The sequence below is a fragment of the Struthio camelus genome, chromosome 8, assembly GCF_040807025.1.
Source record: "Struthio camelus isolate bStrCam1 chromosome 8, bStrCam1.hap1, whole genome shotgun sequence".
NCBI classification, from domain to species: Eukaryota; Metazoa; Chordata; class Aves; order Struthioniformes; family Struthionidae; genus Struthio; species Struthio camelus.
In genome coordinates this window covers 3,877,276-3,904,428 of record NC_090949.1, presented here as the reverse complement: position 1 = coordinate 3,904,428, position 27,153 = coordinate 3,877,276, and the positions used below count along the sequence as shown (strand labels likewise).

The 27,153-nt window shown below is 41.4% G+C and overlaps 2 protein-coding genes across 8 annotated transcripts in view; one reads left to right on the top strand and one right to left on the bottom strand.

The window, feature by feature from the left end:
* Positions 1-430: 430 nt before the first annotated feature.
* Positions 431-23,278, bottom strand: TRMT1L (tRNA methyltransferase 1 like). Of its 2 annotated transcripts, none has more exons than XM_068953541.1 (16): positions 22,778-23,278; positions 18,837-18,977; positions 17,629-17,691; positions 15,688-15,801; positions 14,421-14,485; positions 13,757-13,886; positions 11,504-11,627; positions 10,172-10,251; positions 8,797-9,046; positions 7,581-7,793; positions 6,013-6,203; positions 4,303-4,381; positions 3,773-3,939; positions 2,990-3,049; positions 2,480-2,606; positions 431-2,371 (listed from the first exon to the last, which is right to left on the bottom strand). In XM_068953541.1, the coding sequence occupies exons 1-16, from the start codon at positions 22,896-22,898 to the stop codon at positions 2,059-2,061; spliced, it is 2,238 nt and encodes a 745-aa protein (XP_068809642.1). In that variant the 5' UTR covers positions 22,899-23,278; the 3' UTR covers positions 431-2,058. The 2 variants fall into 2 exon arrangements, with proteins under 2 accessions (XP_068809642.1, XP_068809641.1); XM_068953540.1 differs by having other exon boundaries at positions 1,194-2,371; positions 17,581-17,691; positions 22,778-22,911.
* The window catches only part of SWT1 (SWT1 RNA endoribonuclease homolog), a 40,405-nt gene continuing 36,433 nt past the window's right edge, over positions 23,182-27,153 (top strand). For 3 of the 6 annotated variants that reach the window (XM_068953535.1, XM_068953533.1, XM_068953537.1), the window contains exons 1-3: positions 23,182-23,311; positions 24,171-24,244; positions 26,903-26,961. In XM_068953535.1, coding sequence (XP_068809636.1) covers positions 24,179-24,244; positions 26,903-26,961 — 125 coding nt within the window. In that variant the 5' untranslated portion in view covers positions 23,182-23,311; positions 24,171-24,178. Of the gene's footprint in view, positions 23,361-24,170; positions 24,245-26,902; positions 26,962-27,153 lie in introns of all 6 variants that reach the window. The other 3 variants (XM_068953536.1, XM_068953534.1, XM_068953539.1) reach the window with 3 other exon arrangements.

Genomic DNA, 27,153 nt, shown 5'->3' with positions numbered 1-27,153 from the left:
AAATAATACAAAGGAGAAGCTGCCAATGACTGCCTTGAGTGAACACTAGCGTTCTGTTAGCTAATTATTGCAGGATTGACCCTAGCTGATTAACAAGCACTTTGGCAGATCTCCCAAGACAAATACTCAACAGAAAGAGAATTCCAAGAGGCCCGAGCCTCAACCTCCTCTTTGGCTTGTCCAGGAAAACAGGTGAAACTCCTTGTCCCAGTTTAGAGTTGCTTCTGCCCATCTGACAAAGGAAAAAAAGCCTGGAAGTACAGACAAGCCTGACCTCAGGGACAAGCCTGAAGCCTTTCTCTGCGACTCCTTGTATACATCTAAGAATACTGAGCAATAGTAACTTGCTGTGACTTGGAGAAGATGCACAATAGCTTCTGTTATTTAGGAGGAGCCATAAAAGTAATCACAAATAACTCCCACAAAAGGATTCAGTTAAATTTGCTTTTTAGCCTACTTTATTGTAATTATAGCTCTCCCTTTTGCTCCAGTTAACTGGCTTTATGACTAATTCTATCCCATTTATATTAATCCTGCTCAAGGGAGCAGTTTTACTATCTAGAAGTGAAGTCTTCTAATTGTCCTCGCCCCTTAAAAAATATTTACATAACAATTGCAGAATATCTTAACTATTTTTTCCCCCTCAGAGTTGTGTTTTGTGTAAATTTTTGAGAAGAATTTAGTTTGGTTTGTTGCTGTATCACTACTGCAGCAATCTGTTATTTCTCTAGTGGTCTCCTGTTTTTTCCTATGAGGCCAGAATGTCAATAACTCATTACAAAAGTAATCATGAATTTAAGATGGTATAAAAGGCAGTAACTTAATTTAGGCCTGGTAGGAACTTATGAAGAAGTTTTGCACAATCGGAATTGTATCTGGATTTCCACTATCTTCTATCATTTTTAAGTTAGACCACTGCAAGTTGCCATGCTGCTGTTCCTGTTTGGGACTCAGTTTTGAATGACAGAAAAGCAGTAATATTCTTGTTGTGAAGCTTTAGAGATGGGAAAATAAAGGCAAGAACACCTCACATTCTTCAAAAGAAGTACCAGTCCTGTGACAGGTTCAATACCAAAGCTGTGAAAAACCATAACTATTACTTTGATTGTTTCAATTTGTAATAGTTCCCCTTTCAAGGGAAATCTATAGGTAACTGAACAAAGTTTGGGGGGGAGAAAAAGGACAAAGTCGTGCTTATTTGGCTGGAATACTGCCATATATTTAAGGAAACCAGAAGTGACTACCGACACAGAATATCTTTGCTCATTCACAGAAGAGATTTTTTTAAACAAAGATTGTATTATTGACTAGTTAATTGCAACATTTCACCTAGAACTTAAACTTGTGGTGTCTCATCACTGTACCTTTTTGCCAGCAAAGAACCAGGTTTCAGCTGAACAAACAGCTACCTAGAGTGACTAAACACAATCCACGAAAGCTTGGCTAAGAACTGAAGTCTAAGTAACAGTTTTGTAACTTAATTCGTTTCTCTTCTCACTTGGGTTAGGCCTTTGCTGCTAGGCAGAACTATAAAAACAGAAACGACTGCCAAATTAAATGCACTACTATCTGGAGTTTCAGTGCACCTGGCTAGCACTTTCTAGCTTGCCACATTTTATCCTGCAGCATTTTATCACCTTAACATAAACTGTTTAAATTCTAACCAGTCAAGTTTTAGGAATGACAGTCCATTTTATATTAAGCTGATGTTCAGAAATGCTTAAGACTTTTGGCCCCGTCCACTCTTCCGGATTCTGTGCTAGCAATCCGAATAAGGCTTTACAAAGATTTGAGGGTAGTCACGCTGCCACAGTGTAAAAGTGGATGTGAGCATAAAAGCAAGTAACTGTCTATAGAGACTTTCCCACAGTAACGGTACCTCGACCACACACACTGTGATCAGTGGCAAGTTCTCCTATGCAATTCTAAAATATCTTCACAAATTAAAAGAGCAGGCAACTCAGATTTTCAAAACTCAGTTCTGTAAGAAGTAATGGCTTACTCGTACAGGTATAGTTTTAAGTCTTCAAAATCCTGATTTCAAAACAGTGAATTTCATTAGTCAGCTGCACAAGGAGCAGGGCAGTCTTTTGTGAACACGGCAGTACCTCCAGATTTATTATCGTCCCGAACGTCGGCATCTCCTGCTTTGCCATCTACAGCAGCTTGAACATGGTCTCCTACCTGGAGATCTTCGGTTAGATGGACAGGGCCTTCTGCCTGCCCCCCAGTGTACGTGGGAGTGCTGTACTTCACAAGGATAGTCTTAAATTGCGCCAAGGGGGCATTTGTGCGAACTCCCATAGGATCAAAATGGGTTCTACTTACTCTGTATCCAGCTTCAGAGAGATAGCTTAAGAACTTATTTAACCTGCAAAAGCCATTTAAAAACGTGTTACTGCTAAGAGGGCTCATTCAATGCAAGTTACATAGGAATCATCATCGCAATGTAAGACTGGAACTTAAGTAAAAATCTTACTTTGGCATGTTCATTCCTTTAATACTGTGTCTATGGATATTGTAGTAAAATGCAGGGTGCTCAGCACTGTTCTCACATTTTTGTCGTTTTGTTGGATTTCGAATCACTTCATTACTTTTTCTTTTTCCTGGACCACAAAGAATACCAGTGAAATCAGTAAGCTCAGAACACCAAATACAAAAGAGCCACATAGCAACTACACCTCTATCTGTTTTCCTAAGTTAAATATTGCAGAGTTAAAATCTAGCCTGAATTTAATTAACACACCGTTTTGAGTCATAACAACCGAAGCCAAGTACACTTTATGAAGTGCGAGTGTGTTGGGCGAGTGTGTTGCCTTTCACAGGAAACGTGACTCTGGATGAAGATGAAGTAAAATTAGTATTGCTGGGGGAAAGTAACTCTTGAGTACAAATATTATCAAATGTGTGTGTGTATGTATATAAAAGTGAACACTAAGCAACAGTTGAACATGAAAGTGCTACAGTTGCACCAAAATGATCTACTTACCATGTACCAAGTAGGATTCTGCTGAAGTATCTGGTGTTTTGATATATACACCACACTCTTCTAGAATACAATCAGAAGTCAAAATTAAGTTTACTGTAGGACAGTAAAATGACAAAATGCCCTATTTAAACAGAAAGGACTAACTCCACATTCCAGATCGAAAGTAAGAAGTATAGTCGGAGGCACGGGTAACTTTCACTTACTAACTCACTAATTTGAATCTAACGGAAATATGATCTAACTCAAAATCTGACTCAATCTAACTCAAAATATGATTACATTTTAATTTGGATAGAGGTTAAGTTTTGGCTCCATTTCAATTTTACAGAAAGCCATTCCTTTTGGTACACTGATCTGCAATTTCTGCAGAGAACACAGAGCATGATAGCTGCAGACCTCTCTTCCTAACAGCAGGGACTCTCAGGTCAGGATGAGGGTGCAATGCAGAACTAACGGACGCTTACTATTTCCAACTCCTTCAGTGACTCTGAGGGATTTTAATGGCAGTCAACATGTCTGCATTATGTTTATTTAAAGATCTGCCATTCGGATTAAAGGGGTTTAAACCCAGCACTCTGCCTCTGACAGACCTTACTATGCTTACAGCATCCAGGGTTGTCTGACGAGATCTGACAAGACCTGTACTGCATACAACGCAACAAAGATTTTCTTGCCTTTTTTATGTACACACCGCTATCGTTGGCATTAAGTTACCAAGGAGGAATGCCTCTCTAACTTACCACAAAGCTAGCTTTTTCGTGAACAGTTTGCCATTTGTCTTACCTTGTTTGTTCTCATCAGTAGGACTATGGATAGAAAACTGCTTCAAAGTTGTGCACTCTGCTTCACAAACTAATGTCTTCAAAAGCGGCTGAGTTTCCTCCAAACCATACTGAACAGCCTCAAACAGCATCCTTCTGAGGAATCCAGTGTTAAAGAGGGCTCCCGACCTATGAAATTTACGTAAGAGAACAGTAAAAATTCGATACTTCTTAATTAAAGCAAAAAGTTACTTTAAAAATCTCTCACACCAGTGGACTGGCAATTAGATTACGTTACGCACAAGTGTTGCATCAGGCTGATTGTGTTCTCAACTTAATGACATGCAATTCCTTTGTTTCCAATGGCAGCATGAATTTAGGAGGGTATTCAATTAAAAGTTTCCCGAATTCTTCCTAACTGCTAGATATACACTTTGTAGAGTTAAAATACTCAACAGACTTACATTTTTATTAAAGGACTGACTAGACAACCTCCAGTGGTCTCTTCTGACCTAAATTATTCTATGGTTCTATATTACGTTATGTACGTACCAGAGAGGACCAAGAACTACTGCTGTCTTCCCAGGCATACTGCCATAACAATCACAAGGTAGCTGCTGATAAGGGTTTTCTGCAACAGAAAAACAAGATTTAAGTTATTCTGAAACACAGCCTGCAATGCTTACTTTATTAAAAAGAGGTGATGCAGATGTGAAACAGTAGCTCACTTTAAGTGGGGGTATTTAGAAGGGCAAGCAGCATCTAAAACGCGACAACGTTCTCAATTCCGTCAAGCAGCGCTTACGATCATTTAGAGAGTGATTAAAACCTCCTACCGTTGTTAAATCAACATTAAACAAACAAAATAGCCACATCACTTTATATATAGAGGCATATTTTAAGTAACAAGGACATTATGAGCCTTCCTATAATTAAGTATATCTCCAGTGTAACAATAAGTATCAGTAAAAAAGAAAATCCAGAAAGCATCGCTTGGTTACATACACAAAATACAGCCCAGCTCCAAATTTTCTAAGCCCTAAGTCAGCTGCCTTGCAAGTATGTAAGGCATCAAGTAAACAATTCATTTACTAATTAAGATTCCACCATAACATTGCACTGATCCGTTACTCATTTCTGTTCTTAAAATAGAAGACAATCTTTGTAATAAATTCATTACACATTCTTGCACCTGACTTTCAGTAAGGCATTAAAAGACATCACCACCCATTAGTAGTTTAGGTATCCAAAAATCTGCAACTAGAAGAGTGCTCCGGAGATCCATGTGAAAACATGCATCCTGAAGAACCTGCTACTGTGAAGCAAACACGTTTTTTCCTTTCATGTTCGTTCACGCTACTATCTGGCTAGCAGTTACCTCAGTAGAGGCAGAAGACAAAAATTAAGCCAACTAGTGTATAGACACACTCACGCACGGTCAGCTTTTAACCCAGAAGCCTTGATTAATCTGAGGTGATGCTGTTTAACTGAGGGACAGACGAACTCACAGTGAACGCAGATTGTTCTCCACAAAAATAAGAATATCTCTTGGCGCTTGTTTACTCTTCTGAACCGGTAAAAATGACTTAACCCAATGGAGCGAACGTATACAGTTTAATTTCCACAGGGAAGTCGGGAAGCTTATAAAAGAGCACAGATGTACAAAAAAGTGAGTACTATGAAAATTTGAAGTTGTTGTTAGTACCAAGTGGGAAAGCGAGCTCGACCGTTCTCACGTTCATGGCATAAGTTGTAAGTCTGGTTTAAGAAAACGTGTGTTGTACGACTTGCATGAATTTACAAAACGGAACTACAAACTACCACCACCACCACCTAAGGAAAAGGTCTCTAGAATAGCAATCTGACACCTAAGTCTGTCAAAACTCTCCCTGTATGGAGGAACAGAATGATAACCAAGATTGCATGCCCGGCTTCGTGCCCTTTACGGAAAGGATGAATCCAAGGGCGTATCAGGCGTCGAGGCAGCTTCAATAGCCACAGCTAGTGGAGTACACAATTTGTTCCTAGACAGAACATACATTTACAGTGAAATCCACCTGGACAACTAGTCTAATCCATTACCTTAAAACAGATATTGTTATTCTTACACTAGAAATATCTTCTCCACTTCATACATACACTTACTGTCGCATTAAATGGAAGTACTGCTTTACTAAATGGATGTAAACATGGCCTAAACAAGTATAAAAACAGATGTACAGGACTCAGACCTTCTAGAAAGTGCAAAGGAAATCAATTTACCTTCTACCATATTACTCTCTCTCTGAAAAATTCTCTCTTCACACCACTGGCAATGGATGAGATACTTAATTTTCTTTGCTGAATCGTCTGCAGGAGATGGTCCCCTCAAAACTCTGACCACTACTAGAACAAAATGTTCTAGAGCTACGGCAAGTAAAACTTCAATGCCTTTGTTACAACGAGCTGCAGCTCTATGAAAGAGAGAAAGAAAGGACATTTCTACTGAAATGCAGATTAACACTTCCACAGATACTTGAACCTGTTGAAAGATTCTTGAGATCATCCACTTTCTAGAAAGAGATACTAAAGATGTGAGAACGCGATCAGGAAACAGCTGTTGTTTCTGGAATGCTTAGTTTTCCTCCTATAAGGTTAAGAAAGCCATATTTTTACATTTTTATCATGTCTAGGAAAATCAGTCTACCCTCTGCATCATCCTTCTATCCAGATACCTACCTATTGCCAGAACATTATAACAAGAACGTAAACAAACTGCATGGAAGTCCAAAAAAGGAGAAATTTAGACAGACACAAGTGGTGGTAAATCATCAGATGTTAATTAAATGAGGAGCACAGGAAGTGTGAATATGTTCCTGAATAGATAAAGCCTTGAGAGGGAAGAAGAACTTCCTTAACGGAGTTGGAACATGTAACCCAGAAGGCAATTAAAACTTCGCTTAAACAGCTAAAGAGAAGTTCACCAAAAAAATTTCAGTTCATGATATAGTTTCACAGAAAAGTTATGTTAAATTAGAGACAGCATATCCATATCTAAGAATATTCTGCAGGGAACAACCTACCATACGCAAGAAGATAGAGAAGAAAAATCTAAACATCTGAGGTCAGTATTTTCACACTGATATTCTGAAGACCTCTGCACACTCAGTTTCCTCCCCCTGTCTTTCCCAAGCAGCTGTCTCGTCTTCTTGCCTGTATCTTTTTCTCAGCTAGAGACCAGTTTTTCAGTCTTCAGTTATTAGCTGACTGAAAGTATCTATATGCAAAAGACTAATTTCACAAGTTAATATTGCAGGCACTGTGCTGAACTCGCAAGGGTTTTTTTTTGTTGTTTTTTAAAACTATAAAACTTCACCTGTAAAATTGTTTAGCCCAGTTACATTTAAAACTGAAGCTTAAGGATCTGAAGTGACTATCAGTTTCCATTAAAAGGAAGTTTAACTATAACGCCCAGTTAGAAGCCACTCAGGCAGTTTAATCAACCTTCATAAAGTCCATCAGTGCTGTAATGACCACGAAACGACAGAGAGTTCTCAGATATGCAAGTCTGGAGATTACTTTGCATATTACTTCCAAAAAAAATAACACGCCCACCCCAAAACAAAACCCCACACATCTTAGATAGGCATTTTCACCTTGCTCAGTTTAAAGTCTATATTGTCCTAAGGCAGCATACATAAAATATGAAGCATGAAGACTGTGTTCCGAAGTCTGGCTTTTAGAATTAAGGAATTCTGCAACCTGAACATGCACAACCTACAGTAGCAGTCTAAGTTCTGTATCACTGATAATTTTCTACCAGAATTTGAGCTGATTTGTTACAGCAGTACCTTGCCACAGCAGCAATTACTATTCTGGCTGCCAGTTCCTTGTAGTACTCTGTTCTGACAATGTTACATCCGTAATGACGCAGGGCAACGTGCTGGGCCTTCGCGTACAGAGAACTGATGTCTGTGGATGTCAACGACACAATTCCAAGATTTCTTACATTTCTAAAGGCAGAATCCAGATAATTCACAGAGGTTCCAAAGGGGTCCAAATGTCTGGAAGAAAAAAAAAAAAAAAAGAAAAAAAAGTCCCACACTGTACCTAAAGATGCTCAACAATTTAGTTTTTAGAGGACAACAATTTAGAGGCCTCCACTATTTAAAAACCTTCATCTATGGCAATATTTAAAATAAAATAAGAAAACAGGTTTTAAATTTATAGCATGCCTCTCGTGAATGACTTTGGAATACCGGAGGAGGAAGTGTCAAGTTGAAAGAGTCAAGGCAGCATCATACTGGAAAACACACATCAACACAAAGCCAGTAAAGTATTTTTTTTGCATTGACCCTGTTCACTGTTAAAAGAGCATTGGTCTGATGCTTATCTTTATCCTCAAAGGAGGGTGAAACTTGTAAGAGCAAACATATTTTAAAACGTAGGCATTCCAGTTGATGTACTGATTAGCACGATGTGCAGCCTGCATGCCTGCTGCTTGATCTGCTTAGAACATAGTGGTAACCAGTGCAAGAAATCCAGTCGCTTCTTTTTATGCCTGTATAGGTTTTAAATGTATGCATCTATAAGCCAAACTAAGGTAGCAGGCTACCTTATTTGTAGATGAATATGCTGCAAAATGGATTAAAAAAATGATCCAGTAAACATGAAGTCCTATACATATACATGCACAGGTATGAATTTTAAACTAATTCAAAGTTTTAAGAAAAAAATTATAAACTTGACACTTCTTTTTAATCAAACAGGCAATGACATTACACAAAAAACAGTTTGGCTTAACATTTTCACACCCATTTATATTCCATTCTAGATGTCAGAAGGGCTTAATATTTTCCCAGGGATTATTTCTAAAATATTTAAAATCAACATTCACTTTTCACACCATTTCTGGCACAATACTATTACCTTTAAAACAAACAAGTGACTGTTGGACACTTCTTTCATTCTATCTTCCCTAAATAATCATTAGAGATTGAGTCATTATCAAAAGACACAAAAAGAAGAAACACAAAAACTATTTCAACGGAAATGCTCAACACTTACATAAAATCGAACGATCTCAAATGCATTATAACATTCGCATCCATCTTTGTCACCTCAATGCTGCCAATATTCTCTTCTCCATCTTCTATAGCTTCATCACTGTCATCTTCCTTAGTGTTCCTTAGTATCACTTTCATTTTGTTTAAATGACAATTTTCCTGAATCATTGTCACGGAATTTTCATTACAGTCATTAATAGTAACCTTCACAGAGCTTCTGAGGTGCTTTGCCCATTGCAATCCCATTATACCTGAGGAAAGACTCAGTCAGAATTCTAACTCCATGACCGAACATGGTGTTGGTTTCTGGCCCACTGACCTCACTAAGAAAAAAAAAAAAATCATTCTTTTGAATTGCTTATAATACAGAACTGTAACGCAAATTTTCTCTCTTGCTCCTGCAAAAACTGTGCTGACAAACCTCTGTCAGCATGGAGTCACAACGAGGTCTGTAATGGAACAGACAGTAGTCTGTTTGTCACCTTCTTATATCAGAGCTGGGGATACAGAGAGAGGAGATCTGCAATTTTTGAAGCAAGCTAGACCTGTATTTGGCAGGAAAGCCTCTTGGCTTGCTTTAACGCTCCCATGGCAGACCATAGTAAAACCTCAAACATAAAAACAAATACTGTGAAGATTTTTAGGCTGCCTCTAAATGTTTACTGATGACTTCTGTAGTCAAGTCTATGACTACCTCATAGAACTTGCGTGGGATGCCAGAACAGGATGCAGCTGTGAAGTCTGGCCTAGTTCAGAACTGCAATAAACACATTATCAAGAATTTTTACACAAAATGCTGAGCAGTTACCGCTGTATCTCAACAGTGATCTTAGGTTTAGAAGAGCTGGTTGCTAATAAAGCCAACAGTTCACATCTCTTCAGACCTTTGTTCCAGACAGTTAACGGACACAGACAAAAGTGCTTTACGTTTAGTTCACATTCAGAATTTTTGTAACTGATTAGCGATGCTTTTTTCAAAGAAAGTTTGGGTTCATCAGCATTTTATAACCAGAGGTTGATTATACAGCCAAATTCCGCATCTGTGAAGTCACAAGAGATCTGAGACCTTGTATGCAAGTTTAGGAAGATCCAGACACATGGCACTTCACAGGCATTAAAGTGAAAAGCCTCCCTCTTCAAGGCGACTATTAAACTTGGCTTTTTTTATTATTTATGGTCTTTTTAAGCAGTCAAATCCCAGGCTCTTGAAGGCTTTTTTCTTTTTTTGGGGGAAGCTAATGACTGCCTGCCTAAGGAAGAAAATCACTGTGTACCTCACCTTATTTTTGAATATGCAATGCCTGTTAGTTGTTACTGATTTTTGCAATCTCATACTATTGGATACTTGCTAAAGAGTAAAGAACTTGTGTGTTTACCAGTGGCACCAAACGCATCCAAACATTCTATAGGTTTCCGCTCCTCAGCTAGAACAGCTAATGCACAGAATATCAATTGCCTAGAAAATAAAAGAAAGGGTCACAAATAAGGTGAGAATATAATTTTTTCTTTTTTTCCCCTTTTTCTTTCTCTTGAACATGTTACTAGAACACTTAGGCTAAAATCTGTTAAATTTAAGAACTGTACGTCAAAACCTTCGACTACATTTGAAGTTTAATTCCAACAGGTTTACTTTTAACCTAACTTTATGCATAATGATGGTGTTTCACACACCATCATAGTCAGAGCAGAGTATTTTAGAAGGTAAGATCCTGAATCAACTTAACTAGTTACTCAAACACTGGAAAAAGTGATTAGCACTCCAAAGCAAATAGTGTTTTTCTTCCTTTCCCAGCACAATCTGATGTTACCCTATTAACGGCTCTGTGCAGAAAAAGTATCTCAGAAATGACGGAGCAATTGAATTCCTGTTTCAAGGAACAGACCTTGCTCTTGTAGACAGAACCATAACTGTAGCTGGAATGGCATTTCTCAGGGGCACATCTTCGCTTTCACAGGCTTACCTGAGCTAACTTTGAATCTGCGAGCTCAAATATTAACAGCAAAGCTGCTGACAACATGAGAGGTCAGCATGGGCTGAAGCCTCGTCCCATGCTTCGGTGTCAACGCTTGCACTTTTCAATTGTGGTTTAGACACGACTTATGACTCTCCTAAAAAAAGACAGTGTTTCTTCCTTCATCTCTTTCAATACAAGCATGAGAAGGAACTGGAGAGAACGTGACCCCCAAGAGAAAAAGACCTGTATAAAAAAGTCCTAGGATACGAAAACCATATATTATACGTATGCTGCGGTTCAGCTGAAGGAGAGAATGCAGGGCCCAGCTTTAACACTTTGTGGAGGTTCACAGAAAAACATCTGAAGCGTGCATAATGAAGTGAGTCTTCAAGTGCGCTCCTCTTTTCAAATCCTGTTCTTTTGCATAAACTACCTATTACATAAAAGTACTTAATTGCTTCAGACACTACAATATTTCTCATATAATGTTCTTGGTTTTAAACATCATTCATTAGGAAGGCAGTTTTCCAATGGAACACTTTTCCAAATTAAAAGAAATCATCTAAGCAGACAAATTTAAAACCCATCCAAATGGGATTCTCTTATGTCAGACGTCTTATTTTATTACTCAAATACTATTCCTCTGGCCCTAAGAACAACTGGTTTATGGGGTTATTTTTCGAATCGTGTGAGAGTTTTTAACTACGAACTCATCATCCCCCTGGCGCATCCTCCCACGCCCTGTTCTCTCACCTGTTGAGTTTCATTTTAGGATTGAAATAGGAATCAGTTTTCTGAGGCGTGGAGTAGTTGGGAAGCACTTGCACATCTGCGTCTGACTCTTTCAGCACCTCATGAGAAGACTTGGGAGCAGGAGCTAAAAGAAAGTAATCGTGGGGGAAGAAACTATTTAGTGAGAATTTAAATTAATATTAGCACATTTGACAAATGAAAGTGAGAACTTGCTCCATATAACAAGAGCTCTGGTTCCACAAGCATTATACAGTAATTCAACCAGCATGCACAAACCAATCAATATGAGAAAAAAAAGACGACAACAAATTATCTTCTGTACATACGTGGTGGATGGAGATCAAGTTCTACCACTATTTTCTTCCATAAAGCACCAAATTTCTTTCTCAGTTGGGCTCTCTTAGCCACCCAAATTTAAAAAAAGAAGCACCTGAGCCTGAGGCTTACCCCAAACACCTTTTGATAAATCAATAATTCCCAGGGAGGCTCAGGTCACTCCAGCATTTGAGAAGCCATTTCTATCTGAGGAAAAGGAACCCAGTATTCCGTCTCCTTGCACAAAGTACTGTTCTTTTAGATGAAGGGTACTAAAGGAACACTCTGGTCCTTAATCATGTACAACATGTGATAGAATCTAAACAAAGACAAATATTTGTTCTGCATGTTTACACACAATACCTCGCTAATTAATTAAAAACCTATTAACATAGGTCTGAACGTAATTCAATAAACTGCAAAGATCCCTCAAAAACCTTGATTCAATATCCGAAAGTTATCAAACGGCTTCATGAAATGCGTACAGCTAGCTCAAACATAGCGACAATTTAAGCACGTAGGCTTTGTATTAAATAAAAATAGAGCAAATCAAGCTTTTTTGAGTTGCTGGCTGTAAACACGTGCTGTCATTTCTCCAGGCAATTTATGCCCAGTCTAACAGTAGCAAAATTCACACAAGAATGACCAGGAAAGTTTTGTCAGCTCTCCGCCAGCTACCCTTCACTGCACAGCCTGCCTGCTCTTTGCTGCTTTCAAACATACAGACAGCGTATCTCTATCTCAGTGCACAGCTCTAACATTCGCCCCATGTTCACGCACCAAGTTTTGCTCAAGCGCCTCTGAAGTATTAAGTATGTGATCTGTGAACTCCCCCTCCTCTGCAAGAGGAGCTATGAAAGTGCTTTATTTAAAAAGTGACAAATAAGCCATCCCGTACTAACACGGTTCAGAAGGCAAAGCGATACAGATTAAAATACTTCACAACAGGCATTGTACTTTCTACCTGAAATGTTTAAGTTAGAAGGTATGGAAACATATACTACTATTGCTTCTTAGACATACAAACTGATCCACAGACACCAAGCTATTATTCCTACACTGCCGCAGACTGACAAGAGCATTTAAGAATGAAGCACAGCTCTCATAACTTCCCAGTCTCATCTCTGTTATATTGTAACTAGAACAATAAACCTATACATCTCCACAGAGGCAGAGAGAAACATCTGATTAATTTTCTGACAGTGAGCAGTTCATGCTGTAGCATAAAGCCTCAAATCTTACTCACCAGCTAATTAGTAACACGCTTTTTATTTGACAGCCACAGAGAATGGACAGAGTAAGAGACAAGCTGAGCAGCAAACTCACATATTTTCAATGAAGAATAAGGTTTAAGCAACTTGGCAAATAAAGGAAATTAATTTTTAAGATTTGGCCTTCCCATCTAGCTCATCAACATCTAAAAACAAAAGTCTAATTTTGGAGAATCTCCGAAAGGATTATAATTTACCTAAGAACAACTGACATATTTGTGATTCTTCAGGACAAAAAAACCCCATCTTGCTTTATGAATCCATGCTGATGCAGCTTGCACAAAAAGAGCAAAGGATTTACGTACTGTACATAGATTTACTTAAGACTGATTTAAGGACAGACAAAGCCAAATATACAGAGACATGAAATGCTCTGTACAGGCTTTGTTTTATGGACACCATGCTCTCCATTCTTTTGGAAAGATAGAAAGTTCCATTTTCAAAAATAAGCTAACTGTGAAATAGTATTATTTATCAATAAGAACGGAATAACTGGTAAATCACAAGAGTCTTACATCTTTGAAAAAAAAAATCCTGAAGAGTTACGGGCAGATTTTTCATTAGTAAATCTAACTATTTATCTCGTGTCCCTTGCCCACATATCGTAGTCATCCCATGCACTGTGTAGTATCAAAATATTCAAAGTTTAATAGAAGTAAGAACCTACCTGTAATAAACCTTGATTCAGTTTCTCCTTTATTCACATGACGATTAATATGCCCTATCATGTCAGTTCTTCGTGTGATAGTTGCTGAACAGATAATACAATGGTAATGGGCTCCCATCTTTGAAAATGTCTGTAGAATACAGTAAGTGTAGTTTTAGACTATATTAAAGTAAAACTGTAGCTGAATATAGACTGATTTTAAGAAATCGTCTGTCTGTGCGTACATACATTTCTGAATCTACCGCCAAAGAGACTGTAAGCACTCACATATCCACGGAACCAGCACAGCACCGCTATCTTGGCACTGATTCACTGTCACCACTACCGATTCAACTGCCTGCCAATACTTCACACATTCAGCATGCAGGGAAGAAACTGAGAACCATCCATTTCCCAATGTCCCTCAATCTCTTCCACATAACATTGCTGTTTACTCCAAACCGATCCTGGTTTACACGATCTCAGCAGATAGCCACAAGAGTAAGATACAGATATACTACCTGTCACACGGTTATATCGAATACTTATATTCTGGACCAATAAGCGTTTGGTATCCCACACTGGATAGCAAGCCATATTTTGGGACTGAAGTAGCAGTTCTCCCAATCACCTCTTTCACCTATGTTGTGGGGTAACAAATATTTCTGTGATTCAGCATTTTTACCTGGTCTCCAACGAGGTTTGGCTTTACTAGACGACAAGGTAAGTGACAGATGCACATTCTGTACCCTGGAAAACAAACTAGTTGTTGTCACGTCACAGTACACTAAGTAAACAGCATGCATATGTCCTGTACACAAATGCTTTGATTTAGGATTTTCGTTCATTACTTTTATAGCAAGGTCTCAATAAGGACTCTCAAGTATTGTCATCAGACAGGAAACGTTACCATTGTTTCGATACATCCATCCTCTTTGCATAGAGAAATTTTATCAGCTAAGTATAGATTAAGAATATTTGAACTCTGCAAAAATCAATTTACAGGCGATTCAGCACTAAAATGAAGCGTACTGCATAACGGCTAGTACTAAAACATTTACACAATACCTGTTAATCCACGTATGAGAGAAAGACAAGAAAGACTTTTCAAAAGCCTTAAGAGGACCGGACCGTGTCACGTTTCCGCAAGTCTGCTAGCTTCCTACACGCTGCACGGTTCCGGTGAGTCCTCAGGTCACATACGCTATACAGCTTTTGAAAGTAGGTTGTAAGCACCGATGAACACTTTACCGAAGTATTTTTACTCGACTTGTGTGAAGATTTCTGTGGGTTTTTTTCCCCTACAGTGTAAAGTGGCAGGGAAGGGGGAGAACCCCACCCAAACCCCCACACCTCTTAATACATGCAAAACCAAAACTCTAGCAGATGATGTTTTAATTTAACTTTGATATTGCCCATCTTCTGGTTAATCATTTTATTTCCTATAAATCCATATACCCAGTTCATTTAAAACATATACTGCTCATTCTCTTCCTTATTTTAATGCAAGGACTTTAAATGCATCTTACAAACCGATCTTACATGAAAGACAAAATACTGATATTAAATAAATACTGGAAGTAATTATCTCCAGAAAAATAATAACACTCTGAATAATACAACTAGAATTTTTATCCAAAATATTTATATGACAAAAATTAATTTTATAATCATTTTCATGACATATCCAGAAACTTTTTTTTTTTTTTAAATGAGAAAATGCTCAACAGGAACTATTTTGGCATTCAGAAAAATACAGTTATTTTACATTCATACTTTACATCCAAGGCCAACATTCATTTTGCCAAAATATAGTTCTAGTTCAGAGCTGGTGTCAAGATGCACGAAACTCACACTTATGTCAACAGGAATTTTAAAGACGAAACATAGAACAATGCCCTACGTTCCACAATTTCATGTTGTACTTACTATTCAAATATGATTGCCTTTACCTTCAAATTCAACAGAAATTTTCCAGTGCAAATTCTGAAGGTGGCGATGAAGTTTATGATGATAGCAAGCTTTGAATTTCTCCTCAGGACACAATGGACAGGGCTTCTTTTCAGCTGAAAAAACCCAAAAAATATGAGAAACATACAAGATGCAGTTAGGCATGTTAAGAGAAATACATGCTGCTATGTGAATTTGTTATTAACTACGGTTAAATGCGTATTTTGAGAAGTAATATACAAAGGTAACACACAACGGTAACGCTAGCGGGTGTTAAAGATGAATTCCCCGAACTATATTTTATTACGGGCGTCCACAAGGTTGAAGTAAATGGATTGTCTGTGCTTACTACTCCATGGAATACACAAAAGACTCTTACTTTAAAAACAAAAAACAAAAAACTGAAAATGTTAGAAAAAGTCTGTTCTTCCTCCTCCTCAATCTCCAAACAAACTTCTAGATAAAGCAAGCACCTAGTATCTTTTTAAAATGGGGAGGGGGAGAAGTATGCTCTGTTAAAAGTATCCTTTCTTCTTGGAAATCTTACCTCAGAAGTTAAAAAAAAAAAAAAAAGGCAAAAAAGGGCAAGATTTTTTTGCATCAAAGGTATCTGAAGCGTATCAAGTATTATCCTAAATAAAACCTAGACCCCAGGAGACACATGTTGTACAGCTGTGCATAGGAATCTTGTATCAGGCAGGCATACATCTGCTGCTGGATGCCAAACAATCTCTCGGGTAGAACTGAGCAGAAAGGCTCACATGTGTTTGAATCGCACAAGATGAGCACTGAAACATGTCACATAATATGGGCAGCCTCCAACACAACAAAAGCAGTATTTTATTTCCAGATTCATAATAGTCACATGATGCAAATGTAAAGCTTTCAACCACTATCTCAATATATCTAAGAAAGAAGACAAAACTATCTATGATTATTTATATAATAATCGCGCATCTTACACTTGCACCAGAGTAAAAGTTCCTGACCCCGCCGTGACCACTGTACAGGTGGATTACTACTTGTGCATGCAGAGTCCCTTACCACTGAAGCCAGCAGAGATGCAGCCTACAGCTCACCAAATCATCAGTACTCTCTTATGTTGATCAGACTATTATTGCTATATGATTCACTGAGTATCAAACACACAAGATGATGGTAATAGACACAAGTCAGTCCAAGAACACAGAAGAATGCCACGTTCGTGACAGAACGACAAAAAGAACCAGACAGTTCAGAACAGGTAAAGGGATCATGAGCTTCCTGTCACCACCATGGCTTTACATGTAACTCAGTTCAAGAGCAGATGAAATTGTTTAGAAACAAAAATGAACAAAAGACCCCCAGAAAACACCCCCCCACACACACACCTAATAGGTATTTATGACCCATCTCCTCCTTGAACATGGAACACAGAAACCTCTGTTGAGGTTTTACTCTGGTAAAGAGAACACTCTGCACTCTTAAAACAATCCTCCACTATCTGTGTCAGAAACAATGAATACAGACAACAAGGAAAATAAAACATCCAAAACAGAGGACGTTTCTGTTTAAATTGAGATTAGAACAAAAATGTATGTAATTCTCAGTGAAGACAACAATTAGCTTCCCTGTTATCATGACACTGGAAGCAAAATAAAAATGAGATTAAACTGTTGACGTATAGCTAGAATCAACATTTTGTTGATCCATGCACACGGGCACATTAGAAACGCAATAACGCAGAGGAAAAAGAGGAGGAATCATTAAGGCCTTGACTTCACCGAGTAAAGGAAAACAGGTGATAAACGAGGGAACAAAATCATAAAGCTATTCTTTACGAAACCCCTAGTAAGCATCAGAAATGAAAAAAACGTAGTATTTCAAAAATAAAAGCCAAGAAAGAATGTAAATACCTGTAACATGAAGATCTGTGTTCTGGGATACTGCCAAGGTAAACTCACCTTCATTCAGATCAGCTAGTTTCTCTAGATCGGCAAGTTGTCTTTGAATTGAAATATGTTTCTCTAAAAATCAGAGACAGTTACAAGTTAAACTTACTTAGTTAAAAAGGTATTTTTAGCTCACTGCTATCAATCATTTCAAATCTAATACTAGCACCAGTTATATCCTTTAACTTCCAACACGAATCTGGTAGAAGGAATGACTTACAAAGTTAAGTTCCTTAACAAGGTCCAGATATTTCTATTTGCTTTTTAATTCTGATATACATCCAATTTTTCAGATTGCAACGATCTGCACTTGAAAAAAAAAGCTGGAAAGAGCAAGTTGCATGCCATTTACTCCTGATGTGACTGCACGGCATTCTTATTTAATGCAAATTATAAACAAAACAGTATAAAAGCATCCTGTGAGCTATCTGGTAAAACTAAAATAGCAGCTAGAACGGGAGCAATTATAAGTACCAATTATTCAGCGCATAGCCAGGACCCATTCAATTCTACTTTTTTTCTTGGCAAAGCGTTTATTAATGACCTCAGAATTACCTTCCAATTTTTCAACTTATCAGTCTGTGAGAACAGCGTAGAATTTGCTAGGAAACGAGAGAACTAGCTTACCCAGCAAATCTCTTTTATTGGTTTCGGCACATAGAACAGCCCGTTTTATAGCAATATTGGCTCTGTAGTGACTTTAAACCTTAAACTTTTTTTTAAGCAGTAATCTTCATATTTTCCCACGTGAAATTAAGATATCACTGTGTTCAAGATAACAGAAGCAAGTTTTAAAGCCAGCACTAAAAGGAATTCCTAACTCCCAATGTCTGCACTTGGTTACAATAGACTTTCTCTGTTCACAAGTACTTATCTACATTTAAAGATTCACAGGAGTAGTGCTTTTAACATCAGGACTTGATACATGTCATACCTCATCCAACATAATTTCTTTTCTGCCACTGTATTTGGGGGAAGTTCCAAAGTGATTTGTAGGATGTTTAGCAAGGGGAAAACGGTGCCTCATTTTAAAGAGGCATTTCTAACATCTAAGGAAAATATTTTATTCAGACTTCCAGGAAAAAAGTATCTATGGAATCAGCTATACTGAAAATTAAGATTTCACACATTCCCTTCACATTTCTTTCCCACTGTTTTCACCTTTTCTTCTCCCTCCTCCAAGAACGTAACACAGAGATTACTATAGTTTATTAGCAAACCTCTGGGAAAATCAGACGATACATCCAAAATGTTACTATCGGATTCTCTTGTGGAAGCTCCTTCTTTGGTTTCCGCCTCTGACTCAGCAACTGCCGTGTCCAGTTTGTTGCTTCCCACTTTTCCAGAGACAACCAGGCCATCTTAAAGAAAAGTAAGAATTTTGTTGATAGACTACCTGAATTATACAAGCATGTTCCTTTGTTTCCCATAATTTGGTGCTTCTAACAAGCGAAAGGGGCTGCAACAACTTTGAAGGAGAAAAACTGCTTAACCGGTAAGTCAAAGAATAATTTCACGTTGATTACCACTCATTCTTGCAAACCACTGTGAAACAATGCTATCCTGGACAAAAAGAACTATTCATCCATCTGTATTATCAGATGTGTTAGCATTAACAGAATAATACTTATACTTTATTTTCTGGCAAAATGCAGCACCAGCAACAGAAAGCAGATAAGCAGGAAGTCAGAATACATTTAACAACATACTAGAACCGACCGAAGGTTAAAAACAAAAAGAGTTCAGAATCGGTTATGAACAGGTTGAACAACCTGGAAAAGGAAGCAAGTAAAGAGGGGCACAGCACTTGCTAATGAGTGAATTATTTGGAGTACTAAAGACAAGGGCTTACTGAAGAATTTCAAATGGACTTTCAGAAGCTGAGTGGTTGGGTAGTAAAACGGAAAAAAAATGAAGTAAAGCAGTGGACTTTGGGGAGAAAAATTCATCCTGATTTCACATATGAACGGACAGACTCTGAGCCGAACCTCACCACCCCGGAACAGGATCTTGAGGTTTTAAAACGCAGTTCTATGGGACCAAGAGAAAAATCCCTAGCAGGGTTCAATCCCTCTCCCCACAAGCAGTGGGGAGTCCGAAGAAAGAAGGCAGAAATCCACGGCCGTCCTGCATCTCGAACAGCATTACTTTAAAGGGAGTCTTTAAAGGGAGGTAGCAGAAACAGAAAAGGTTGAAAAGCGTGTGACAAGGAGCAACAAAGCTATGGAATAGCTTCTGCCGGAGAAGCAACAGAACAGGCTAAGGCTTCTCAGCCCGGATAGGACGGATGCCCACGCAATTATGAGTGGAACAGAGTGCATCAAGGTCGACTGTTCGCTTTCTATTCCAATGAAAAAACCTAGGACACATCAAACGGAGGTATCAGTGGGAAATTCAAAACAGAACAGAGTTCTCTACATAACCTGCTGTTAAGCTACAGACCTCCCTGTCGCAGCCTGCTGCGAATGCTGGAAGTTTACAGAGGCTAAAATGACAATTTTACGGAAAAGAGAAATCCAGTAAGGGCTTTTAAATACAAAAACACCTTTGGCTCAAGAAAACCACGAGCTACAAACAGTTTTGTGCCCAAGGATATTTCTGGAGGATGTATTAATATATGCCCTTATGCTCTTCCCTAGCTGTTTACTTTTGGACCCTACTGAAGACAGGCTAAGGGCTGAATGGATCTTATAGCAGCTCTTCGATTCTCCTGGGTTTTGGGGTTTTTCTGGTTTGTTTTTTAGACACTGCAGTTTGATGCAAATACTCACTCTTTTAAAGAAATACAATGAGAAGGGCGTGGAGGAACAATCTGAAGACAGAGGTCAAAGAAATTATTTATATAAAAAGAATGAAGCATGGAGTGAAATTATTCTAACTTAAAACATATTATCAAGATGAGCATGCTATTCATAAAAGCATTGATGTATTTCTCACAGATCCGTTTTTAGCTGAAAATTCACCCGAGACAGACTTTTATGCCTTGCCTACCTCTCAGCTAATAGTTACAAGATGCCTGGTTCTTATACCATTTATTAATAAAAAGAGAACAGGAAATGAAGAAAGAAAAAGAGGGGTTTTTTGGTAAGAAATCCATAAGAAGAATAAGGATTAAATGGAAGTAGGTGTACTGTGTGAAAACTGGTAACATTGCTAAAAAAAAAAAATATATATATATATATATATATATATATATGGTTAGATCATAGCAGTGACCTGAAGCCAAGATAGCTGACTGAGTCTTAACAATAAACATATAGGTTTAAATAGTTAAAAAAGAATATGTATGTGTGTGCATGGAGATAAATACATATGGTTTCTATATAAAAATCTGTATGAATATATATGCATGTGTGTGTGTGTATAAATATATATATATAAACTAAGAAAGCCAAAAGCTTACACTAAATAGTTAAGAAAAGCACAGTGTCATTTTATTACTGAAGCAGGACTGCAGAAGTCCCATCAGGAATCATCGATTTTGCACAAACATAATAAAATAATGCCTGAGAGCAAAAAACACTTTTTTTTTTTAGTTAAAAGAAGTTCATTTCCACTATAAGACTGCAATAACAAATGACTGGCATCAATGCCACGGTTGGCCCTGCTAGACGTTTGGGAAGGGCACCAAAGCCATTATTCCTTTAAACACGTTTGTGAGAAAATACAGCCTCTGTCCCACATATCTGGAGTCTATTACGTGTTACAACCCCTCGCTCCTGCCCAGCCGGAGCCATGGGCCCTGGTTTGTAGCGCGATCTTTTAGACTACGCTTGAAATAATTAGAAGATCACCAAATAGCTTCAAAACGAAGCGTAGAACAGAACCGTTCTGCAGCAAAGTTCGGAAAAACGACCCAAGTCCCGCTCAGTAGGTTTGAGCTCCCGCAGGGGTGGAGCCGGAGCAAGGGGAAGGAGCTGCGCAAGGGGGCAGCGACCACCGCGCAGAACCGCCGGGCCGCCGCCCCGCGCCGGCCGCCCTTTACACCGAGTCTGTGGGGGGGGGGGGGGGGGGGAGAGGGCACGAGGCAGATCCCAGGCACCGCGGTGCGGGTTCAGACCAGGAGGCCCCGTTCCCCCCCGTTCGGCAGCTGGAGCCCAACGCGAGCCCGGCCGCATGGCGAGGCGCGGGGGGGCCGGGCCGAGGGCTGAGCCCGCGGCATCCGTGCGGCCGCCACCTGCGCCGCCCGTCCTCTCCCCTCCCCCCCCCGAGAGCCTCAACGGCTCCGCGCGCGCGCCCGCCCCCCCCCCCAGCCCCAACGGCTCCCCGCGCGCGCCCGGACCCCCCCAGAGCCCCAACGGCTCCCCCCGCGCGCCCGCCCCCCCCACAGCCCCAACGGCTCCCCCCGCGCGCCCGGACCCCCCCAGAGCCCCAACGGCTCCCCCCGCGCGCCCGCCCCCCCCACAGCCCCAACGGCTCCCCCCGCGCGCCCGCCCCCCCCACAGCCCCAACGGCTCCCCCCGCGCGCCCGGACCCCCCCAGAGCCCCAACGGCTCCCCGCGCGCGCCCCCCCCCCACAGCCCCAACGGCTCCCCGCGCGCCCGGACCCCCCCACAGCCCCAACGGCTCCCCCCGCGCGCCCGCCCCCCCCACAGCCCCAACGGCTCCCCCCGCGCGCCCGCCCCCCCCACAGCCCCAACGGCTCCGCGCGGCCGCCCCCCCCCCGAGCCCCAACGGCTCCGCGCGGCCGCCCCCCCCCCGAGCCCCAACGGCTCCCCCCGCGCGCCCGCCCCCCCCAAAGCCCCAACGGCTCCGCGCGGCCGCCCCCCCCCCGAGCCCCAACGGCTCCGCGCGGCCGCCCCCCCCCCAGCCCCAACGGCTCCGCGCGGCCGCCCCCCCCCCGAGCCCCAACGGCTCCGCGCGGCCGCCCCCCCCCCCAGAGCCCCAACGGCTCCGCGCGGCCGCCCCCCCCCAGAGCCCCAACGGCTCCGCGCGGCCGCCCCCCCCCAGAGCCCCAACGGCTCCGCGCGGCCCCCCCCCCAGAGCCCCAACGGCTCCGCGCGGCCGCCCCCCCCCCCCGAGCCCCAACGGCTCCGCGCGGCCGCCCCCCCCCCGAGCCCCAACGGCTCCGCGCGGCCGCCCCCCCCCAGAGCCCCAACGGCTCCGCGCGCGCCCGCGGCCCCCCCCCTCCCTGCGCAGGCGGCCGCGGCGCGGCCCTTACTGAGCGCCGCAGCCTCGTCGCCGCCTCCGGCGTCCTTCTCCTCTTCGTCCTCCCCCGCCGGCTCCCTCTGCTTGGGGGGCAGCCGGACCAGCGCGGCCTCCGCAGCTTCCTCTGCTGCCATCTTCTCCGCAGACGGTGCGGCGGCGTGCGAAGCAGGCGACGGGGCAGGACGAGTCGCCTTCCCCACACGCCTCTTCCCCCCGCTAGCAGGAAGGAGGCGGCTCTATCAGGCAGGCGGAGACACGCGAGGGCTGCAGCGATGGCGGTACCTCAGGTCCCGGCATGTACTGCGGGAGCGGGGACGGCGGGGGGAGGCCTACAACTCCCAGAGTGCCTCGGGGCCAGGGCCGCAGCGCTGGGAGGACTGCAGCTCCCGGGGGCTCGGCGCGCCCGGCCCAGGGTGCCCTGCGCCGGGGCGGTGCCGGGCCGGGGCTCGTTTCCCGGTGTTGTGCCGAGCCGAGCCGAGCCGCTGCCTGACAGGGAAGTCGCCGGCCCGAGAGCGGGGCGGCGCTCGGCTCGCAACTTCCTCCAGAGGTGTGCGGCGCGGCGGCGGGGGCCGCGGAGCCGGTGCGGCCTCGGGGGGGTGCGTGAGGCGGGGCAGCCCTGGGGGGAGGCGAGCCGGGGGGGGTGGCTTGTGCTGGCGACTGCGGCGGGCTTGTGCGCTGAAGGGCCGGGGAAGGTCGCCCGGCGCTTCCTGGTGCGCGGGGCTGGGGGCTGTTGGAGTTACAGCTTTCCTTTAAGTTGCTCAACTCGTCGAGTGGCTTAAAGAGCCTCCCTTATGTTTTCTCAGCGTTTTCCTGAAGTCTGTTGCTTTATGGCTGAGCTGCTTCTATAGCTTAACTGTTTTGTTGGTTCGCCTATGCTCTGGAAACGAACCTCACAGTTTTAGGACGATCTGGTGAAATTTTCTCACAGTCTTAAATTTTGGGAGGCTCACAGCTGTTCATGGTAGATTTGCAGAACTTAATTGGAGTGGAGGATGGTGCAGGTTTTGTGTCATCTCACGATGATGACATGAAAACGTCCAGTGGAAAGGGGGGGAGGTGAACCTAAGGCACGAGTCATATAGTTGGAGTTGCTTTCAAACTTCACAATTACATGACTCTCCATTAAAGGATGTTTGTCTTTGTCAGTCTTGTGTGTTTGCTAGTACAAAATGCATGTCTGGAGCAGAAGGTGGAATAAGTAGCTGCCACCTTTTCTTCTGGGAAGTTCTTCTATTAGCAAGACGTGAATGCTCAACTCTGTTCAAGCCACTTGTGGTTTTTTTGTAAGGTGAAAACAAGATAAAATTAAGATTTTTTTTATTCCTTAGGCAGCTTAAGAAGCTAATTTTATGCCAGATGGAAATAAAACTTGAGATGAATAATAATGATAACGCTATTTTTCCTAGGTTTGAAGATGTCCAAAAAGAAACTGAAGAAATTAAGTGGAAAGGAGGACAGTTTGGATGGCCGGGATGACAAAGTAGGAAGAGCTATATTATTTTTATAAAATTAAAATCCCACATTCGAGAGGAGAGCATGAATTATTTAGCAGTTTCGTGACAGATTAATCAAATTTTGAAATGAAAGGTGGGGTCATTAAGGACAGCAAGAGGATTGAATTGGTCAGATAACTAAAAGTTCTAGCCAGATAACTGACTTCTGTTTGTTTGTTTGTTTTTCCCCAGAGGCCATGGGTATCAGATTTTTTTTCTTTTTTAGGCATATCTTCTTGACGAGAAAACCTGAGCTCAAAAACAGTTACCAAAACCACTTTCCAGCAGTAATGGAATACATAGCCAGTAAATCAGTAATTTGAAAAAAATCCACATTTCAGTTTTTTTTCCTTCCCTTTTGTAAAGTATGCATGAAATGAGAGAGCTTTTAATTGTCTTATGAATGCCTCAGAAAAATGTTTGGAAGTGTTCGTAGGAGAACATGAGGAGATTACGGTCTTAAAAGCCTTTCACTTACGTAGAAATGTACAAGTATTTGTGACTGCTTTTTTTTTTTCCCCCTCCTGAATTCCTTATTATTATTCCATTTATCTTTTAACATTGACTTGTTCCAAGGCTTTGATTTTTTTTTTCATTTGTTTCTGTAGTACAAACAGTAAGGACTTGGCTTAAAACATCATACTGTAGCTGTATCAGCATTGCTAGTGGCAATACCAATTCAAAGAATACTGGGTTTTAACTGTTGCATGACTTCAATGTGTTTGGAACAGAATTAGATATTGGTGTAGGCAGACATACACTGACTGAGGCAAGAGTGGAAAACTTGGCTATTAATAGCACAGTGATGAGAAACTTCTGAAAAGCAGTAAGTGCGTCTTCCTACAGGGTGGATAAGAAATGTCTTCTGCTCACACAGGTTCGAATAAGCCATCTATCTAGAGGCAAGTTTAAGCATAATTGATTTTTTCTGGTGTAAGCATGACCACAGACTACAGAAAACTTCATACCTCTTGCCTTTTAGTGGAAATAATGTTTGGCATATGCCTCCTAAAGCGTGAGTAAAAGGATATTTATCACAATATAAATTAGAACAGCTTTAAACAGAGCTATCTGGGGGAGTCTGCACAGCCACCTCTTGGCACTGTGGCCTGGAAAACAACAGATGACATGATAAGCATGTGAGCGTAAACTCTGACATGTGAATAGAATACCTGAAGCAGTCTGTTCTGAGATGATGTTCACCCAAGAACTGATAGTGCTAAGGGGAAGGTAGCGATGACAGTTTGCTTAAGATGAAGAAACTGCCTGATAACCAGAGAATTACCGAGAGACTTCTGAGAAAAGAAGGGGCTAGCTTGAAACAGCATGAAAACTTGTAGTTGTGTGGGCAGAGGCCTTTGGAATAAGAAAGCAGCACTTAACTGGGCTTGATACTGCCAGAATTCATCCCACTAGCATCACAACCTCCATCCAGGCCTGACGGGGCACCCTCCCCTGCCGGATACTGTCAGGAGCTTGTACTCCAGCTAGTGGGCTGACAGTACAGGGTGCAACAAGAAGAGGCCCCCACCTCGGGTGCGCGCACATGATCTCATGGGGATCTTTGCCACCAGCATGTGTTAGCGCATTGTATAGGAAGTGGCATGGGTATGCACGCGGCTTGGGCACCTGCAGCATCTCCAGCAGAATGTATGTATGTAAACAGGGTACCGGCACTCCCAGGAGAGGGGGTGCGTGCTTGTAATCCACGCTGCCTATGAAGGAGAGGACGTGCAGTGTCTGTCACTTGTGTGTCTGAGATGAGAACTTTTTGGTATCGGTGTTAATATTAACAATTTATAATTGCCTCGTATTGTGGTTTATCTGCTGATGTTTATCCTGAATGTGTAGTTTACTGATTGCCAGTTAATTCCATGTTGTTAATAAAACGGTAAACCACTTTGATTCCTGACTTGATTTAAATGATGTGATTTGAGCAGTCCTTACTGCAGTAAGTTGCATGACAAAATTCTTAGTGGCAGCAGCCTCAAACAGTTAGAAGTTCTCTAGATTTCCTTAGTTTCATTAAGACTTTAGAGGTTTCGGCAACCCTTTTATTTTTAATTAAGTGCAGATATGCCAAGCAGTGTTAAAACTGCCTTCTAAACTAGCAATATTCAAGTCCTTTGTTTGGGGACTATCCTTACTCTTAACCAGGCCTGTGTAATTGTGGTTTCCCGTTGCTGCTCCGATTAGTAAATCTGGACAGAATTAGTATGCGTCTCATCTGCACAAACCTCCCATAGAAATATCTGTTCTTTGGGGCTAGGTGGAGCAGTCTCCAGGTGACTTTCTTCTTCCTAGCAAATTGTATAAATATACAAAAACGTATATTGTACATGCTGTACATGCTGAACTCCTAGAATATATGAAACACGTGAATCCTGAATGTGCTTAATTAGTCAAGCGTTTCCTATTTATAATCTAGGTCTGTATGCCACAGTCATTTTTCCCTTTTATTCTTCTTAAATATAATGAAATCTAAATACAGAATTGTAACGAGGTATGCAGCTACCTTTTTCAAAGGTTAACTTACTCAAAGTCATAGTGAATCCAGTGTGAGATACTAGCTTGTTCCATCTTACCAAGATTTTGTTTTACTGCAGTTTCCTGTACGACACCCTGTTTTTCTTCTCTTCTTTCAGAACTCTGAAGACAGAAGATCTTATAACCATACTATGAAAGGAGAAGCAGAATTTCAGAGGTGAATTCTTACTTTGTCGTTAAATGTAACTATTAAAAAAAACAAACAAACTAGGTGATAGATGATTAGGTGATTGAATGTAAGAATTTTGCTCGACTTGTTCACCAAATAAAATGTTTCCTTTTAACAGATGATGTGTTTATATTGCATTAACGAGTAGATGCTGTCTAGGCTGGTCAGTTTGAGATAGTA